At 38.0% G+C, this 21,684-nt stretch overlaps 1 protein-coding gene across 1 annotated transcript in view; it reads left to right on the top strand.

Annotated features, from left to right (window-relative positions):
- Positions 1 to 3,435: 3,435 nt before the first annotated feature.
- Positions 3,436 to 21,684, top strand: part of atad2b (ATPase family AAA domain containing 2B) — a 222,741-nt gene continuing 204,492 nt past the window's right edge. The window contains exon 1 of the mRNA XM_039748204.1: positions 3,436 to 3,721. Within this exon, the coding sequence (XP_039604138.1) occupies positions 3,608 to 3,721 (114 nt within the window). The 5' untranslated portion in view covers positions 3,436 to 3,607. The remainder of the gene's footprint in view (positions 3,722 to 21,684) is intronic.

Here is a 21,684-nt window from a genome sequence, read left to right as displayed (position 1 = left end):
ACAGTGTTGATTTATCACTAATAAATGCACTATGTAATTTTAACATGAGCATATCAGAATGTCATGCTTTCCAACAAAAACTACTTTGAAAGTCACAATACCTAAGTTAAAAATCCTAACACTTATCATTTTGACAGAAACAAGAGCCTTTAAATGCTTATTAAACACATTGTGGGAGTCAGAATTTCAAATGGAGGTGCCCTTGTTCCAGCAGCTGGGAGATACACATAAAAAAGAGTCTACATTGAGATTTGATGCCATGTACTGGTGGCGTCACTAGATGTCATTCAACAGCAGACCTGAGTGGTCAAGAATGAGAAAGGCTCCATATACATACTGTACGTGCTGACTCGGTGACTACTATTTAATCAAGCATAAAGGATTTGAGCTTAATAGTGTGAAGCCAATTTAGTGATCTAAAAAGAGAAGTGACATGTGCCTGCCTTTGCCACTTGAACACCAGATGTGGCACTGCATTTTGAATCACCTGCAGTGGCTTGATGACACATGCCAGCTGAGGGATGCAGTAATCCAGACATGACAAAACCAAAGCCTGGACCAGGAGTTGTGCTACATACTCTATTGTTCTGTATAAAACACATTTTTATTACCTGAAAACTAGTAGAATTGAACTCATTAAAAACAGGGACACTCTTTTAAATAACCCTCTGCATAATCACAAGCAGAGCCCCAATATTTCCATTTTACATAACAGTAATGTTGGCAAATCTTCGAAAGAATGTTTTGCAATTAGGACATTTTGACCCATTTGTTGACACATTTTAGGCATCTCTAAGCACCAATGATCTCTTTTTGACAGATGTCTCTCGTCTCCGTGTCTATATGACAGTCTCATGGTAACTCATAAATGAATCACCTAGTCTGAATAAAGCTTGACACTGTTCTTAGGATTGCTCCAGCAGATTTTGCTCCACAGAAATAAACAAAAAAAAGTTTTTGCGCACCTATGTGCTGCAGTCCATCTAGACAAGGGATATATCAATTTTTGCGCCCATAAAAATCACTTATGCACAATTTAAAATCACTTCAGTTTTTTTTCCCAGTGCCTCCTGACTCACAGGTATGAGAAAACCACCATATATGATGTACCATTTCATTAATCTCGGTGTCTAGTTATGCAAGGTGTCAACCTATTTGGGGTTCCCCCTATTTTTGGCCATCTAGACTCGAAAACCCCATATTGGACCATAGATTGAGCAGAAAATTACACCTTTATGATAAAAGTAAACCTCTACGTATCTTCAGCCATAATGAGAAGGACTTAAAATTATGCATGCCACATCAAATGACCTCAGTTCACCCCCTAATGGGAAAAAAGAAGGGATTGCTAATACAGTAAATTACCGTGCTGTTTTATGCTTTTTCGAGGTTGTTGATCATGAATACATTTGTGATATCTGATGTACTATCTGTGTTCCTAACCCACTAAGAGCCATTCCTTGAGGTTAAAAATGACACATTTCAAACATAAGCATGTCGGGTATTGTTTTAGACCAGGTGTCTCCAACCTTTTTTCTCATCAGAGCTACTTTTATAAAATGAAAATGGCTGAGAGCTACTCATGTTTTCTAATGTTTATTCTCATAGCTTATTTCAACCCAAATGAACTGCATAAGCTTGTTTTGTCTGAACATTTACAAAATGTTGGTGTACATATCTCATACTTTGCATCAAAACCACAAAAAATATTTAGTTCACCTGCAAGTGCATTTTGTATGTCTGTGTGCATTTTCTAGTGTATCTCACACTATTGAATTAAAACACTAATGCTGTCAAAAAAAATGCAATTACAAAAACACAGATGTTACTTATTCATTTGTCATTTTGTTACATGTCATTGTTTCACTTCACAAGAGTATTCACATGTCCAGTTTGCAGGTGTGATGTGTTTTTATTTAGTCAGATGAGTGGAACTGCATGGAGTCAACAAGAGGGGTGTACGGTGGAGTGTAGCCACTTAGGTTCACTCTTATGGAGTCATTTAAATGTTCATCTGTCAGTCTTGTTCTGAACTTTGATTTCAAGACATTCATGTCAGAAAAGGAAGACTCACAGAGTTATGTAGACCCAAACAAAGCAGACATTTTCAGAGCTGCTTGATGAAGATTCTTAATAGTTACCTGGCTCTACTAAGCTCCAGAAATGCTGAGAATGCTGTTGAGACTTTAACTGCACATTATTTTGAAAGTTTACTAATACAGGTACATAATATATAAAATCCAATGTCTTGACTGTCTGTCCGCGTTTCACAAGATAACTACTTAACGGATTTAGATAGTTTTTTTTTCTATAATTTGCTTGAACATTCCGGTTTATTTTGCGTCATCTCTCATTTCGCTACGTATCATAGTTCGCTTGCGGTACCGATTTATTTGCGCGAATCCAAGAAATACGCAGCGGGGAGCCTTCCTCACTCACTCGCCTGCTTCGGGGCGTGTCCCTTAACTTCGCTTAGCAAGTGAACGAGAGAACAATTGAACCAACTTTGTTTGACATTTAAAATAAAGTGTTACTTAGGTCTTGATGAGTTTGAGTCCGGATATTATTTTAAGTGTATGCCACATTGAAAATATAGATTGCAATTCAGATTGTGATTTTGTGTTAAAAAGATCGTGATATGATTTTTTGGAAAGATCGCACACCCCTAATTTGACTAATCAAGTTTTCAAATTTATGTAGGGTTCATTGACTATTTGGCGAGCTACGTGTTGGAGACCCCTGTTTTAGACTATTTCAAGTTCAGCGATTACCAATATAATGTGATTACTTCCTAGCACTCTGGACCTCCATCATAGGGTGAAAATGACAGATTTCTATTACGATTGAAACGTATTATATGAACACCCAGTATTAAAGCGGCTTACGGTAATTCAGACTTGCTTTTTAAGATAAAAACGAATCGTATTTATTTATTTATTTTCAGCTAAAATCAGTGGGACATGTTTTGTGCTGGACACATGCGATTTTTGCATAATGCATTTCTGGGCATTTTTTATTTTTAAGTATCTCCTTAATCGGTCTTATTTTAAGGCAGCTTCATTGCAACCCCGTATCTATTTTCTGTTTCGTTGAGAAACGTTTTTCAGCAAAGTGTCACACGCATATTTAAAAACACCTCAACCTAAACGCATCCCTATAAGACAACAAAGAAAGGCGTTTTATACCTCGCGAGTATTTTTCTTTCAATGGTAAATCATAAAAACAACTGCTACAGCCATACGATTATTAGGAAACAAAGCCATTGAATCTACTTTTGCCTCTGCTGTTTAGAATGTTCGAAAACTCCCGGGGGCCGCAAATTGCTCACTATTGTATATATTTTGTCGGTAGGCGTTATCCTATCGTGCGCTGCTTCAGCATTGCTGTAAAGCGGAAGTGCGGTGTGCGTGACTGAGCGAGCACAGAGAGAGAGAGAGAGAGAGAGAGAGAACGCGAGCGAGCTAACGCGCGTGCAGAAGATCTGCTGACAGTAGAGGGAGGGCGAGAGGCAGAAAAAAGAGAAATGGCGCCTCGGTGCTCAACTCCCTGAGACACCGAGCAGAGAAAAAGGCAGTGAAGTAGAGAGCAAGGGGAAGCCGAGCACATCATGGTGAACACCCGGAGGAGCTCCCGGTCCGAATCGATTAGTATCAGCCATTACATCTCATCCAGGACTCGCTCGTCTGTCAAGAACAACCCCAGTTCCGAGGAGCACCACCATGTAAGCGCCGGGGCTTGATATTCACTATCACTCTAGATTGTTTTGGCCTGCACTTTTCGTCTCGCTCCTCTTTTGTTCTTATTTGTTCCCCTTTTTCCTACCCTCACCCCAGAGCGACTGTGGATCATATGCCCGTTTCACGGGTCCCCAGTGTTCATTTCGCCCCATCTCCAATCTCGCCTCCTCACCGCTTGTCCCTCCGCTCAGCTCGGCTCTTTAAGTTGTCTTTGTGTAACAAAAAGAAATGTGTCAAAGACCGGCTGGCTGTGGAAAGGACAGATCAGTCTAGTTTTCCCCTGACACGCTACTTTCTGAATAAAACACGTCTCCAAAGGTGCCGGGGAGTTGTTCTCGAGCGTTGGCACTTTGTGTACCTTAAAGTTCGGCATTTGGTCGCAGTGTGTGTATAAATAAATGATAGGAGCGCGAGGGCTGGGGGATGGGAGGCGAGCTGGAGGCACTGCCCCCAGCGGCCACAAGCCGCCACAGCAGCGCAGCTGGCCGGGCTTTTGTCAAAACTTCAGGTGGCAGTTTTCGGTTGTTTTATCGGTACTGGCGTATGCTTCGAAGAGCAGGTGGAGGCAACACCTCGTACGCCGTTAGTGCTTTGACGGTTATTGTTGTCACAGAGGTGGAGGCAACACCTCGTACGCCGTTAGTGCTTTGACGTTTATTGTTACAGGCAACTTGAAGAAGCAAATGTTCTTTCTAGTGTTTATTTGATTGATGTATGTAATGGAGCACAGGTCGGCATATTTTATTTGCATGGGGTATGTAAAGGACAAAATGTCGATATTGTCCTTTTTGTTTGTATTGATTACTCTGACAGTTGTACGATTTTTTGAGTAGTGCGCATGAAGTTGGAACAACCGGTCTAATAAAGTGACTTTGCCTGTATGATCTATGTGGATTACAAAATCAGACTGCCATCATTGCACTTCTGCTCCCCTTAAGCTTTGCAGTGGAATCCTCTGTACATGTCAAAATTAACCATGGGCAAGAATGAGGGTGGTCGTTAGCCAACGAGTTATTTTCTGCGTTTCACCCCGTTCTGTTGATATAAACTGTATCCCTGCGACCCTGAACTAGAGTAAATGATTTTAAGTATTCATATAAAGTTAAATTCCTATATGTATTTTAAAATGTTTTCCTAAATAAATGGGATATAATCAGTATAAATTGAATTGGATTTGTTGCTGTGCCCAGCAAAAGAAAGAAATGCTGGCAAGTTTGTCTTATTTCCTCAGTCTTATATTTACAGGTTTGTTCAGATGACGTAATCACTCTGCGTCGAATGGGAACTGATTGCAGCTACTTTTCTGTTTAAATGCTGCTTCCCAATTCTCAAAAGGAAACCAGTAATGGTACAGTTATTAAAATTTTAGGAACTTCTTGCCAAGTACAAATCATTAACCGGTAGGGCATCCAGTTTCACTGTTTATGACTTTATGTCAAAAAAATGTCACTGGTCTGAACTGTGCACCCTGATCTTTAACTTTCACAGGATTGAGCTCGTTTGCTTATGTTGTATCTGTTGGTATTGGTAGATATGGTGAAGATCTTGTTTACTCAGGCTCTGCTTTAGTTTTTTTATATCTTTCTTTTATTAATTTATTTTTTAATTGACTGTTGTTCCCAGTAAGTTGGAGAAAATGTGGTAACCCATGGTTAGGCAAGCACCATCAACATCCTCAATCATCAATCCATTTGTCAGTTTTTCTAAAGCTACTTATTCCAATGTCTGCAGTGGATCCAAAGGCTGTCCAGGGAGAATAGGGTACAATTCAGAAACCAGTCCTAGGTGGAAATTAGGTCATAATATAATTCATTTAAATAGTCATTCTTTGATCTACTGACAAACCTACCTAACCCAAAGTTTGGTTACACAGGGATCCCAGTACCTTGGTTGGAAGCAGTGGGTGCAATGCATGAACCAACCTTGGATGGGGGTGTTATTCTTACCAGTTTGCTTAATTTAAAATTCATTCTTCTGGTTATTTGAGAACATCACATACAGTAACTGGACCAGGGTTTCAAAGGTTCAGTCCTAGTGTACCATTGTGGCTAGAGATTTATTACAACTGGTTTCATAAATCAGTGAGACTCTTTTTTTTTTATTTCTGATAATTTTAATTGTTTAGCTGTCCTTTTTTCTTATTCTGCATTCAGAAAAATGCTTTAGTGTAATATTTGCATTTAGAAGAAATTCAGAAATGTATTTTTGGTACTTGGTGTACTAAACGGGTGGCTAGTAACCTTTTCTATTGTCATGACGCAAATTGGATTTTCGTTTTTACATTAGGCACCCAAAGGGGACATTAACATTAGAGACCTGTAGGCAACTATGCCCCACCCTCGCTAACTTTAAGGTTTGTATTTGTGGTTGGGGTAGGTCAGTCTAATGATTTAAGCTCCGAAAACTAAGCAACCGGGGCGCCTCCCCCACGGAGCCCAACACTAGAATAGGTAGGAACTGACGTCCGTTTAGTACACAAGTACCGTATTTTTATCACAGTTTAAATTACTTAACTTTATTTTACCATTTTTATTTCAATTCACATTAATTCTATGGAGTTTGTTCCTTACATTGTATGTTGACAGTTGGTGATGAGCAGTGCAGACACAGGTGCACTTGACATTGAATATTAAAGCATAACCGCTACTTTATTGTTGCATTCAGTTGTGTAGTAATTAGTAGTAAAAGGCATAACTAAATGGTTCTAAAGTTCAGTCTTGCCAACCATCTTAACTACAGGTGTTCATCCCAACCAGTGCTTTTTAACTGGACCACTTGAGTCCTACTTTTATTAAACTAGGGCGCTTCGCTCGCCCACCCCTGGGTTTGGTTTACCGGATATACAATTTATACGTATAACGCTGCTTGTGTTGGGGGCGGGTGAAGGCACACTAAGGAGAAGCGGTTGGATCATCTGCTGGCTTGTTGTTGCTGCTGCTGGCATTAAGCTCTGCGTCGATCATTTTAAAAGCATGTCCTTTTGCCTCTGCGCATCTCTGTCGCTCATGTTATGAAGGGAAAGGGGGGGTTGCCTGAATGCATGCTAAGGAGAAGCGCTCGGATCATCTGCTGGCGAGCTGTGTGTTCTGCTTGTTGCTTGTGGTATTTTAAGAGATGGGAGTGCACATTAGGCATGTCTGCCAAAAGCATTCCAACAACTGCTAGGTTAGATGTCAATGAACTTGTTTTAAATGTTGTCTCACTGCCTTGTCTCGGATGAGTCAATCCAGAAATTATAAAACGAGTGTTCTATATTTTTAGGGGAATGTAGCAAGCATCTGTGTTTGTTACATTAATTATTTTTTGTTTAAGATTTTGCTCTTATTTATTCGTTGGTCATTTAGTTCACAAATGAGTTTTATACTGAATATGACTGCTATTCTTTAGTATTCAGTGTAATTTGCACCTGTGCCTATAATGTTTATCACTAAATGTCAATATCTAGATACAATTAAGGGAGCAAACACCACAGGAAAAAGTTAAATAAAAATATTGTAATAAAAAGGTAACATTTAAAGATCTGAGAAAAATACAAACTTGTGAATTTTGTTTGCAAGTAAACATATTGACATGTGTTCCAAAATGTAAAATAAAAGAAGAAAAAGACTAAACATTTAGGTAATTTAGAAATAAGACCAACCAGTTTATTTTGAAAAATTGGTTGGAATGAACAGTGGCAGCCCCTGAACTGAATTAGACCCCAGCTACTCAACTTATTCTCCTGTCTCAATTAAATATGCAGTTATTTTCCAGTTTCAGTCTTTAGTATTTCAATTTAGATCATATCAACAGGGTTTGATAATTTTTTGTGCTTTGTGCTGACTGATGCTATTTGGAGAAGATTTTTCAGTCAGACAATTTGTAGTATGATTTTTGTTTTTTGTTCATAGACTAATACACCGGAGTCTTTTTATTTCACTTTTTTAGAGTTTCAGCTCTAAATTGTGTTATAATAATGCCAACTGAAAAAAGTACAGGAGAACTAATTGCCAAAGGGAAATATCTATTTCAAAATGTTTTGCAACTATGAAATCATTTGCTGGTAATTACTTAATTAAAAATATCATTTCAAAATAAGTAATAAAGTGAAAATGTAATGCTATTTAAAAAAAAATTCAAAAAAGTAAAAATGTTTTTTACCTTTTGTAAAGACACAATCAAACGTTTATCTCAGTAAATAAGATATGCTTAATTAAGATTTGGTTGGAACTAGTCTTATGGAGCCAGACATGATTCTGAAACAAGAATAAAAATCTGGGGACAGCCCATTAAAAAGTTTGTATTGAACAGTGGTGAAATCTACCACTGTAAATGCTTCACCCATGGCACTTCTTCCTAAAATGTGCACACCGAATTTCTTCAGTCTGTACACTTTAATCCCACTGGGGTTTCTGGGGAAGAGCAAAAGCAATGGAGCAAGAAACTCAATGTTGAGAGAAAATAAACAGCGAAAACTGATGTTATTGGTTCAGGTGCTCAGTAGCACAAGGTAACAAAAGCTTAATGATCAATTTGTACATTGTAATGAGCACTGTGACAAAAGAGTTAGATGCGCACACACTACTGCAGCTTTTTGATTCTGTGTTTGAGAAGTAGTTTTATCTGCTAGGATATCTTTCATTTTGACTACTGTATTACTATATGTCATGACATTAGCAAATAAGAGTTCATATAAGCATTATGGTCAATGTACAGTCATGTGAAAAAGTTTGGGAACCTCTGTCAGCCTGCATAATAATTTACTCTACTTTCAACAGAAAAGTTTCATTTCCTAGGAACATCTGAGTACTGGGGTGTTTTCCAAACAAAGATTTTTAGTGAAGCAGTATTTAGTTGTATGAAATTAAATCAAATGTGAAAAACTGGCTGTGCAAAAATTTGGGTACCCTTGTAATTTTGCTGATTTGAATGCATGTAACTGTTCAATACTGATTACTTGCAGCATCCTGGCATATTCACAGGATTATGAGAATGGTTACAGACAACCCACAGATCACCTCCAAAGACCTGCAAGAACATCTTGCTGCAGATGGTGTATCTGTACATCGTTCTAAAATTCAGCGCAATTTGCACAAAGAACATCTGTATGGCAGGGTGGTGAGAAAAAAGCCCTTTCTGCACTCACTCCACAAACGAGAGTTGATTGTTGTATACAAATGCTCATTTAGACAAGCCAGATTCATTTTGGAACAAAGTGCTTTGGACTGATGAGACAAAAATTGAGTTATTTGGTCATAACAAAAAGCACTTTGCATGGCAGAAGAAGAACACTGCATTCCAAGAAAAACACCTTCTACTTACTGTCAAATTTAGTGGAGGTTCCATCATGCTGTGTGGCTAGTTCAGGGACTGGGGCCCTTGTTAAAGTCGAGGGTCAGATGAATTCAACCCAGTATCAACAAATTCTTAAGAATAATGTTCAAGCATCAGTCACAAAGTTGAAGTTACGCAGGGGTTGGATATTCCAACAAGACAATGACCCAAAACACAGTTCAAAATCTACAAAGGCATTCATGCAGAGGGAGAAGTACAATGTTCTGGAATGGCTGTGACAGTCCCCTGACTTGAATATCATCAAAAATCTATGGGGTGATTTGAAGCAGGGCTCTCCATGCTCGGCAGCCATCAAATTTAACTGAACTGGAGAGATTTTGTATGGAAGAATGGTCAAAAATACCTCCATCCAGAATCCAGACACTCATCAAAGGCTATAGGAGGTGTCTAGAGGTTGTTATATTTACAAAAGGAGGCTCAACTAAGTATTGATGTAATATCTCTGTTGGGGTGCCCAAATTTATGCAACTGTCTAATTTTGTTATGATGCATATTGCATATCTTCTGTTAATCCAATAAATTTAATGTCACTGCTGAAATACTACTGTTTCCATAAGGCATGTCTTATATTCAAAGGAAGTTGCTACTTTGAAAGCTCAGTCAATGATAAACAAAAATGTAAAGAATTAAGAGGGGTTCCCAAACTTTTTCATACGACTGTATGTATTACATGTTAAAATGCTATGGCTATATTATGGCATGACATGTTTGCATTTCCAATTAGACAGTAATGTTAACTTCTTTTAGTTACTTTATTAGACATGTAATCAGAAGTTGGATATTTTACAGCCTTCCCCTTCTTTTACTGGTGCCTTTAGGCAGATTTGTTGATTCTGGTGTTTGGAATTCTGCAATCTGCATCTCCCATGGCACTTTATCAGTCTTAACGGCAGTCCTTTGTATGTGGTGTGACACACCCTTAACTTCAAATGCGTTACTTTGCAGTTATATTTTCATGAACATAGGTGCCGAGTTTTTCAAGCTTACATTGATTCCTACATTGTTATCTTAACGGTAGAACAACAAAAAGCACAACACAGCACCTGCAACAGTGTATCATTCACTTTTACCACGCGCTCATTGTTGCCTTTCAATGCCAACAATGTGTATTCTGATGTTACATAAAATGTTTTTTGCTTGCATCAGGTTATGTTTAATTTATATACACGTAATTAGTTCTGGGCGGTATACCGGTTTATACCGAAAACCGTCTTTTATTTTTGTTATGATATGGGATTTTCTTATACCACAACACCGGTTTAAATTACCTAAACAACGTTCGGAACGTGGTGCAGCGAGAACCAGTTTAACGGGGACCTTTTTCACTGCTACACTGCTAAACACATGCCACAGAGGTGTTGCGCGGGGGCTCTTTTTTACTGCTACACTGCTAAACAAGCATACAACGGAGTACATGTTAGTTTTAGTAGAGGTATTGCGCTTTGAAAATGGACAGAGAACATTCCGAAACTGAAGCTGTAGCAGACGATAAAGTTGAACATGATGACACAGAAGAACTTTTTCTGGAAAAAGGAGTCATGTCTGTTGTTTGGAGATACTTTGGATTTAAAAAGGTGGATGTGGACCATTATGTTCAAATGTTTGAATATTGTTTCTATACTATACTGTTTCTATACTACTGGATAATACTGCAAGCCAAGTTGTATTTTTTCAATACTGTGTAATGTACCTGGGTACTGCGTAATAGTGTAATGACATGTTGACTTTATTCTTGACATTTCCACTTTAATCTCGACTCTTATGATGAAAATAAAGTCGACATTTCTACTTTACTCTCGCTTTTTGTCGAGATTAAAGTTGACATGTTGATTTTATTCTTGTAATGTTATTAAAGTAGAACATCGTAAACTAAACTTCATCTTAAAATGAATATTTAATTTAGTAGATTTTCTCAAACCCTGCCATAAGTTATGTAGCACATTAACTGCTTTGTGTTGTGTTCTCGGAGCCATGTTAATCGCTACGTGCTTCTTAAACTGACTTCCTCTTGCACTAAGAGGAGGATCAGACAGCACACAGAATACATTAATTTCATGATATTCCTGCTCCCTGAACATTTAGAATGCTAAGATAAATACTTGATATAATTTTCATGACGAAATGCATTAAAGCATGTATTAATCATGTGGGGGCACAGTGGTGTGGAGGTTGCACTGCTGCCTCGCAGCAATGGGGTCCCGGGTGTTCCCTGCTTTGAATTTGCATGCTTTTCTGGTGGGTTTAATTGGCATGCTTCAGTTTCCTTTCAAAGTCACGTAGGATGGCAGGTTTTGTTATGCTATATTAACCCTGCTAGTGTATGTATTGCTCGTATTCACCCTGCGTTGTGCTGGCACCACATTCAGGATTTCCTCCAGCCTTGCACACAATGCTTGCTGGGATGGCCGCAACCCTGAATGGACGGCATAATTAAACATGTATATATTTTTTTTTTTAAGTTCTGAACACTCTGTGGTCTAAGTTTATAACTAGTTTTAATTTCACAAGGACGTTTATCGTGTGGCGATTGGTTATGTGGAAGGAAGGATAGGATCTGGGGGTTTAATATGTCAGATAGAGACAGCATGCATGCAGTAAAGAAAGCCCGCTCAGAAGAACATCCATTGAATTCTGCGTTTGTGTCTTAGACCACCAGATCACAAACCCAACATTTACACAATTATTTAAGTTAAACTTGTGCGATACCCATTAATACATCCAGTTTTTTGGAACCTCGTCACATATGCTATAAAGTTCTCTACGCTGAATGTACACCTGGGGACCTCTTACTGCGAGGGAGCAGCACTACCACCACACTACCTTGCATGTTTAATACCTGTTTTAATGCATTTCATCATGAAAAATTATCTTAGCATTGTAAATGTTCAGAGAGCAGGAATATCATGAAGTGATATATTCTGTGTGCCGATCACTGCCTCTTAGTGCAAGCGGAAGTCAGTTTAAGATTAACAACTGGGTCGGGGAACACTTAACAAAGCATTTAATGTGCTACATAACTTATGACGGGGTTTGAGAAAATCTACTGAATTAAACATTGATTTTAGGATGAAGTTTAGTTTACAAAATTCTACTTTAATGACAAAATAAACTACGAGAATAAAGTGGAAATGTCGACTTTAATCTCGATATATAGTTTTTTTTCTTCTTCACTGTGTCCCTAATACGATTCCGTAGGACTATACCACAAATATCATCATAAATGCAAGTTGCAGTTTTATTATTTATGTATAGAGCTTAGCTTGAAGCAAGGTCCATATTAATACAGTTTGCGTTAATGATGGTTCAGTTGGTAAAGATGTTCACCAAGTTGCAATTGTTTTATTTTACTTTTATTTGGTGAATACTGTGTAAGGCACCTGGGCTTGAAGTCTTGGAAGTAGTAGTATTATTACTGGAAGTTGCACTATTACTTATTTTATTGTTATTATTTATTAGTTTAAATATGATGCAGTTTAATGATGGTAAAGTTGTTTAAAAAGTCACTAACATGTCAGAGGACAGAGATTGTTAACATTAAAAAAAGTGTAGTTGGTTTACAAAAAAAATTACTATTTATTCCTTTTCTAAGACATTGTTCAATGCAATACAACTTTTGACAAGCACCTCTGGATATTTTACTAAGTCTAAATGCCTATTTGGATGGTTGAAAATATGTTGTCAAAATTATAGTTTAAGTTGTTTGCAATATTTGTTCAATAAAAAGGTTCTATATTTTGACTGCATCTGTCATGCATTGTGATTCCTTCTCTTCATTAGTGCCACCCCTTGAAAACTATCACGTTTTGGGGTCATGAAAACCTGTATTAATACTTGTGTACACATTAAATGTTTTTTTATACAATGTACAATTCTCATGGTAGTGGAATAGGTTATTCTTAGCCAGTAATTGCAGTAGAAATGTGGTTAACATCCACTCATGCATGGGGGAAAAAAATACTGTCCAATACCGTGAAACCGGTATAATTTTGAAACATACAGTGATATAGAATTTTGGTCATACCTCCCAGCACTACGTGTAATGCACTCTCTGCAAACGCATGTTAAATTGGGGTCTTTTTAGGACACTTTTTGGCTGCAGACAATCGGAAGCTTTCACTCTGTTGGATCAGATTAACAAGAGTACCTCTGTTCTTTGAAGTTCAGAGTCACTGCCCCTACTCTCAGCACCATGTTCATGAGGTATTTGTTGGATTGGTTTAGAAATGTGATGCTTGGTGAGCTGTCTAATTGTTCCCACCCAGTTTTAAACAAAGTTTACTCATGGTTGTCTCTAGATGTATATATTATACGTCTGGCTCAGAAAGACTAGGTTGGAACAAAAACCAGCATCCCCAGCAACGCTTTATGGACTGAGTTAAGTAGCTGCCAATTGTCATCCTGCTGTATCAAATTCCTATCGTGTGTATGTATGTATATATTTGTACACACACTATATATATATTTCTTTTTTTTTTTTTTTTTTTTATTTTTTTATTAATTTTATTACAATCAATACATAGCAATCAAGTTTTACAAAAAAAAAAAATTATGCTAAGAACAGATCGATCCCCACCCTTGAGAGAGAGAGCAAGCCAAACGGTGTAAAATTTAAGGCTTTTAAAAATACCTAAATCAACAAATTCTCTGTGCTTTATAAAATCATTTCAAAATATTACTGATTAGATCCTGCCATGTTTTGAAAAAGTCTGCACAGATCCTCTAACTGAGTATTTGATTTTTTCCAATTTTAAATAATATAACACATCAGCTTCCCACTGACTTAAAGAGGAGAGTTTGGGTTCTTCCAGTTTATCAGAATAAGTCTGCGTGCCAACAGTGTAGTGAATGCAATCACAGTTTGTTTGTCTTTCTCCACTTTAAGACCCTCTGGAAGAACCCCAAACACAGCTGTTAATGGGTTAGGAGGGATTGTGAGTCCAAGACTGTCTGAGAGGTAATTAAAAATTTTTGTCCAGAATAATGTTAATTTGGAGCAGGCCCAGAACATGTGACCTAGTGAGGCTGGGGCTTGGTTGCAACGTTCGCAGGTTGGATCATGCCCTGGAAACATTTTGGAGAGTTTTAGTCGAGACAGATGTGCTCGATATATAATTTTGAGTTGTATAATTGTATGCTTTGCGCATATGGAGCTTGAGTGAATTCTCTGCATTGCTACTTTCCACTCCTTTTCTGATATATTAATTGAGAGGTCATTTTCCCAGTGTCCTCTTGGATCTTTGAAAGGAAGGGATTGTAAAAGGATTTTATATATTGTAGAGATGGAGTCTAACTCCTTGAAATTGAGCAATAATTTTTCCAGCGTGGATGAGGGTGCAAGATGAGGAAAATCTGGAAGGTTCTGTTTAACAAAGTTCCTGATTTGAAGATAGTGAAAGAAATTTGTAGCTGGAATGTTAAATTTGGAACGTAATTGTTCATAGGATGCAAAGACGTTGTCTATATAAAGGTCTCTAAGCAAGTTAATTCCAAATTTTTCCAGATATTAAAACTGCATATGTTTGTGAGGGTTGAAAGAGGTGGTTCTTTTGCAGGGTGCCACAGAAAGAAGCTTCTCCGTCTTAAAATGCTTTCTACATTGGTTCCAGATTCTAAGTGAGTGGAGCACAATTGGGTTATTAGTGTATTGCCGATAGCGTGTGTTTATTGGAGCACAAAGCAAGGAATACAAAGAAGTACTGCAGGATTTTACTTCTATTGCGGTCCATGCCTGTGTATGTTCTTCTATTTGTGTCCAGGTTCTTATCGACTGTATATTTGCGCCCAGTAATAAAACTGGAAGTTAGGTAGAGCCATGCCGCCTTCTGCCTTTTGTCTTTGTAGGGTCGCTCTTTTGATGCGTGGATGTTTAGAATTCCAAATAAATGAGGTTATTGTTGAATCTAATTGCTTAAAGAACGATTTATTAATGTATATTGGTATGTTTTGAAATAAAAAGGAGCTTAGGAAGAATATTCATCTTAACAGTGTTAATTCTTCCAGCTAGTGTGAGATGAAGGGTTGACCATCTATGCAAGTCTTGTTTAATTTTTTCCATACAGACGCGAAATTTTTTGATAAAGAGCTTTATGTTTACTTGTGATGTTTACCCGAGGTATTTAAACTGTTCTGCAATGATAAAAGGAAGGGTGTCTAATCTAATATTATATGCTTGCGAATTCACGGAAAGAGTACACTTTTATTCAGATTAATTCTGAGACCAGAGAGCTTTTGAAATTCTGTGAGTGCTGCTAAGACTGCAGGCACAGAATTTTCTGGGTCCGATATATACAGTACCATGTCATCTGCATATAATGAGATTTTCTGTTCCAGTCCTTCTCTGCTAATCCCCTTTATCTGATCAGTATTTCGACAATGTATTGCCAGTGGTTCAATGGCAATTGCAAACAGCAGTGGTGACAAAGGGCATCCTTGTCTTGTGCCACGTTCTAGTTTAAAGTAGTCTGAGCAAATGTTATTGATGCAAACTGAAGCTTCTGGGTTAGTATACAGTAATTTAATCCATGCACAAATGTTGGGCCAAACCCAAACTTCTCCAAAATAGTAAAAGGTATTTCCATTCAATCATGTCGAATGCTTTTCTGCATCCAATGATAATAATATTTCTGGGGTGTTTGATTTAGTTGGTGAGTATATTACATTAAACAGGCGTCGAAGATTTGAAGATAAGTGTCGGCCCCTAATAAATCCAGTTTGGTCTTGTGATATTATTGAGGGAGCACTTTCTCCATCCTTCTAGCTATGATTTTAGAGAGTATTTTAACGTCGTTATTCAGAAGTGAAATTGGTCTGTATGATGCACATTGTAATAAGTCCTTATTTTGTTTTGGAAAGACAGTGATTAGTGCTTGGCGAAAGGTTTGTGGAAGAGATTGGTTATCTCTGGCTTCTGTAAATGTTGCTAATAGGAGGGAGCTAGCTGAGCGGAGAATTTCTTGTAAAACTCTGCAGGGTAGCCATCAGGGCCTGCTGCTTTTCCACCTTGGAGTGACTTTATAGCATCCAGTAATTCTGATAATGACAGAGGTTTATCGAGCTCCTCCACACTAATAGCGTCAATTTGTGGTATCTGTAATTTATCCAGAAATGCATTAGATTGTATATTGTCTTCTTTAAACTCAGTAGTATATAGGGATTTATAGTAGTCTCTAAAAGTGCACATTATATTTTTGTGTTCGATGATTTTATCTCCATTCGTGTTAGTAATTACGAGATTGCGTTGCGTACTTCTTGCTTGTGAATTTGTTGCGCTAAAAGCTTATTAGCTTTCTCTCCATGTTCATAATAATGATGTCTGGATTTGTAAATTAGTTGTTCGGTTTCTTTAGTTGTCAAGAGGTTTAATTCTGAATGTAGAGCCTGCCTCCTCTTATGTAGAGTCTCGCTTGGTAGTCTGGCATGTTCTTCATCTATTTTAGTAATTTCGCTTTTTATCTCTGCTACTTTCTTCGCTTCGGATTTATTTCTGTGGGAAAGATATGAGATAATCTGTCCTCTTAAGAAGGCCTTAAGAGTTTCCCAGAGTGTTCCTGCAGAGATCTCAGGGGATGTATTTGTCTCTAGAAAGAATTCAATTTGTTTGGATATAAATTCAGTACAATTCTCGTCAGCTAATAGAAGCGGATTGAGGCGCCATCTGCGGGGTGAGTGTATGGGGCTTAGTAATTTCAGCTCCAAGATCATCGGAGCATGGTCTGAAATAACAATAGCATCGTATTTACAAGATTTAATCTTAGGCAAGAAGTTATTATCTATAAAGAAGTAATCAATCCTTGAGTAGCAATGATGTACTGGTGAGTAGAAAGAATATGTTCTTGAATTTGGGTTTAAAAACCTCCAGGGATCTGATAAGTTGTGATCAGTTATAAACTTTGTAATTATCTTTGCGGTGTTAGTTGCGTTCCCCTGTGGAGGAAGTCTTATCTAAAAGTGGATTTAGAACACAATTAAAGTCCCCAGCCATTATAAGTTTATGAGTGTTCAGATTGGGAATGGATGCAAATAAATTTTGTATAAATTCCTTATCATCAACATTAGGTGCATAAACATTTATCAAAATCATTTTACAGTTAGATAAGTCTCCCATGACCATCACATATCTCCCTTCAGGATCCAATACTACATCTGATGCTACAAATGGTACTGTTCTATGTATGAGAATTCCCACCCCTCTAGTTTTCTTTGTAAAACTAGAATGGAACATTTGGCCAGTCCAGTCTTTTGCAGCGGAACTGATCCTTACTTAGTAAGTGGGTTTCCTGTAAAAATACTATTTTAGCATTTAGACCTGTTAGGTGAGAAAGTACTTTCTTTCTCTTTAATTCGTGATTCAGGCCTTTAACATTCCAGCTTACGAAGTTAACTGTCCCATCATGGAGACACTGATTCTGAGTTTTGGTGTCATATTATAGTCTTAACTGGAAGTGAAATAGTTTAGGTCTTAATTTCCTATTCCCCAAGAGTTGTTGCCATGCAGCTTATTATTACGTTGATAGTTATAATTATAAAGATTGAGATGATAGATTAGATATAGATCAAGCCTGCTCTCTTTCTCTTCCCCCCTTAAACCCCCACCCTCCCTTTTTGCCTCCCCAGGTGAGGCTAAAACCCACTTCATGCAGTCCCAGTCCTCTGACATACCCAGAGACAGAGCACGTCCAAAGCACATCAAGCCCCCATGCAGTGGCGCTTTAAGGTTAAAAGATAGAGATATCTGTTACCAATATAGTCTTTAAAAGAGGAAAAAAAAAAAAGAAAAGAATTTTGCACTTAATATATATATATATATATATATATACATACATATATATATATATATATATATACATACATACATACATATAATCTTCATCAATTTTAGTGCATTAAGATGATATCCCCAGATAATAAACCCAGGTGATGGTGTTAAAGATGTGTCCAAAACAAGCATAACAAGTCTTAATGCAGTAATAGCAATAACAGCAAACCAAGGGTATGATATTGAACAGTCTCATTTAGGGTACACATGAAATAATTAGAAAAGAAAAAAGAGGAGGAAAACGTAATTAAGCACAATAAAACACAAACATTTAGCCCTAGTAATACTAAGTAATGATAAGTAATAAGTAAGTAATAATAATATAAGAATATGAGAATATATGCTGATAAAAACCCGTATTTTAAAACAAATAGATCAGACAGTAGATTATTAATCCTAGCTTTATCATTTACCGCCATGACTCACAATTATGTATCAGAATAGTCCGGGATCAGCTTTCTTAACTCATTTTCTGCCTCCTCCTTGCTAGCGAAAACATAGAAATGCCCTGCCATTCCACTTTCAGTTTTGCGGATACAGGAGGCCGTATTTGACATTGGCTTGCCGTAGCGCTGTTTAATATTATAGAAGGCGGCGTTTGATAGCTGTTGCTGGAGAGAAGTCAGGGAAGACGCGAATTGGCAATCTTCATATATAATATCTTCCTTTTTTTCCTGAGGAGTTCCATCACCTCTAACTTAAATGATAATCGTTCAAAACGGACTATAAAAGATCTTGGTCGGGGTCTGACGGTGTTTGATCAGCGTGCGTGTAAGCCGCTGCTATCTCAGATTCTGCTTTAAAGTCGCCCCGATTATTTTAGAAAAAGTTCAGTTCGAATTTCACCGGGTTTAAACTTTCTCGATTCTCCGGCAAGCCTTCAATTCTGACATTATACCTTCTATTCCCATCTTCTAAAGCAGCCAGTCTGTCTCCAAGTTTTTCTCCGAGTTTTTACATTCGAACTGACATTTACTGCTCTTTCCTCGGCACTGGCAGCTAGATGTTCGGCTATTTCGATCCGATTCGTGAATGTCTCACTAAGATGCTCCAATCGATCAGCAAGCGTGCTCAGTTTAGCGAGTTTTTCTCAATGCGCTCTTCAATTTTACCCAGCACCTGTCGAAGTTCAAGCTGTACCTCTTGACGAGCCTTTCATTTGCCTGTTGGATTTCCTGTCGCAGACATTCATTGGCCTGTTTCATCTCCTGTTTCAGTCTCTCATGTGCCTTTGCCGTTGCTTTCTCATTAGCCTTCTCGCTTTTCTTTATATCTTGCCTGAGGTCAGCGAGCAACACTTTCAGTTCAGATAGCTCAAATGTGCCTTCTTGTACCGTAGATGAAGCAGCAGACTCTGCTGAAGCGGTGTCCCGCTGCTCCAGTCCGCGTGATTGCGTAACTGAAGCCGCGGACCTCCCGCCTTTTCCAGTTTCAGGTAATCCTCTCCAATCGGCGAGCTATCCACATCTGCACTCACGATCGCACCTTCGCTCCCCTTTTCGCTCTCAGCAGGCGACGATGTAGCGGACCGTGGTCCCGAGGAGTCTGTACTTTCGCCCATCTGATCCAGGTCTGTCTCTGAGAGGCCGTATCTCGAACTAGGGCTTGCTGATCGCAGCTTGGATGTAGCTTTAGTCTTGATTCTTTCGGACCCCCTTCTTGTTGGCCATGTTTATATGTGTTTACATATACTGTAGCGGTCCCTCTCGGGTTGAATAAATACAGGATATCTCAGAATAATAAGCAAATAATATGAAAAATAGCACCACTGCTAGCGGAGCTCCACTTCAGACGTCCATCTCTCGCATCGGACGAGACCAATGCCTATATATATATATTTCTATATATATCTCTATATCTCTATCTCTCTCTCTCTCTATATATATATATATATATATATATATATATATATATATATATATATATATATATATATATATATATATACTATATATAAAAGTATGAAAAAAGCCTTCCTGATTTTATTTTTTTTGCATGTTTGTCACACTTAAATGTTTCAGATCAAACAAATTTAAATATTAGACAAAGATAACCCAAGTGTAAACAAAATTCAGTTTTTAAGTTATGATTTTATTTATTAAGGATAAAAAACTATCCAAACCTGCATGGCCCTAAATAAAATTGTAATTGCCCCTAAACCTAATAACTGGTTGTGCCAACCTTGGCAGCAACAATTGCAACCAAGCATTTGTGATAACTGGCAATGAGTTTTTCATATTGCTGTGGAGAAAGTTTGGCCCACTCTTCTTTGCAGAATTGTTTCAATTCAGCCACATTGGAGGGTTTCTGAGCATGAACCACTTTTGTAAGGTCATGCCATAGCATCATAGTTGGATTCAAGTCTGGACTTTGACTAGGCCACTCCAAAACCTTCATTTTGGTTTTTTTGTTAAGCCATTCAGAGGTGGACTTGCTGGTGTGTTTTGGATCATTGTCCTGCTGCAGAACCCAAGTGCACTTCAGCTTGAGGTCACAAACTGATGGCCGGACATTCTCCTTCAGGATTTTTGGTAGAGAGTAGAATTCATGGTTCCATCAGTCATAGCCGGTCGTCCAGGTCTTGTAGCACCAAAGCAGCCCCAGACCATCACACTACCACCATCATGTTTGACTGTTGGTATGATATTACATTTATGCCAAATGTAATGGGACGCACACCTTCCAAAAAGTTCAACTTTTGTTTCGTCAGTCCACATAATTATTTTCCCAAAAGTCTTGGGGATCATCAAGATGTTTTTTGGCAAAAGTGAGACAAGCCTTTATGTTCTTTTTGGTCAGCAGTAGTTTTCTCCTTGGAACTCTGCCATGCATGCTATTTTTGCCCAGTCTCTTTCCTGAACACTGACCGTAACTGAGGGAAGTGAGGCCTGCAGTTCTTTAGATGTTGTTCTGAGTTCTTTTGTGACTTCTTGGATGAGTCATTGCTGCGCTCTTGGAGTAATCTTTGTAGGCCACTCATGGGAAGGTTCACCACTGTTCCAGGTTTTCCCCATTGTGGATAATGGCTCTCACTGTGGTTCGCTGGAGTCCTAAAGCTTTAGAAATGGCTTTGTAACCTTTTCCAGAATGATAGATGTCAATTACTTTGTTTCTCATCTTTTCCTGATTTTCTTTAGATTGTGGCATGATGTCTTCCTTTTTGGGATCTTTTGGCCTACTTCACTTTGTCTGAGAGGTTCTATTTAAGTTATCTCTTAATTCAACAGGTCTGGCAGTAATCAGGCCAGGGTGTGGCTAGTGATATTGAACTCCGCTTTCCAAAAAATGTGATTAACCACAGTTCATGATTTAACTTAACAAGGGGGCCATGTAGGTTTGGATTTTTTCCCTTAATAAATAAAATCATCACTTAAAAACTGAATTTTGTTTTTTCTTGGGTTATCTTTGCCTAAGATTTAAATTTGTTTGATCTTGGACATTTTTAAGTGTGACAAACATGCAAAAAAAATAAGAAATCAGGAAGGGGGCAAATACTTTTTCATAGCGCGCTGTACACAGTTCACGTTATGTGAAAATGTACACCCCATGAGGTGTTTTTCTCTTTTTAACATTTGCAGACATACTCATGTTTTTGTGTTTTTTGGCAAAAGCATATTTTTAAACTCAAATCCACACAAAGGTTTATAAAAGTCTTTTTCTAATGGTAGATTCATGTACTTCGACATCAACAGTGGTAAGAACTACTTGTAGGTCCCATGATAAAATTCTGGGGTTCTTTAAGAGAATTCTTTCAGCATCTTGGGTGTAACTTGCTGGGGTGGCCTGGCTTGGACAAAC

This window comes from Polypterus senegalus, chromosome 3 (genome assembly GCF_016835505.1).
Source record: "Polypterus senegalus isolate Bchr_013 chromosome 3, ASM1683550v1, whole genome shotgun sequence".
Lineage (NCBI taxonomy): Eukaryota > Metazoa > Chordata > Cladistia > Polypteriformes > Polypteridae > Polypterus > Polypterus senegalus.
The sequence above is the reverse complement of the archived record's forward strand: the minus strand, read 5'-3'. Positions and strand labels throughout refer to the sequence as shown.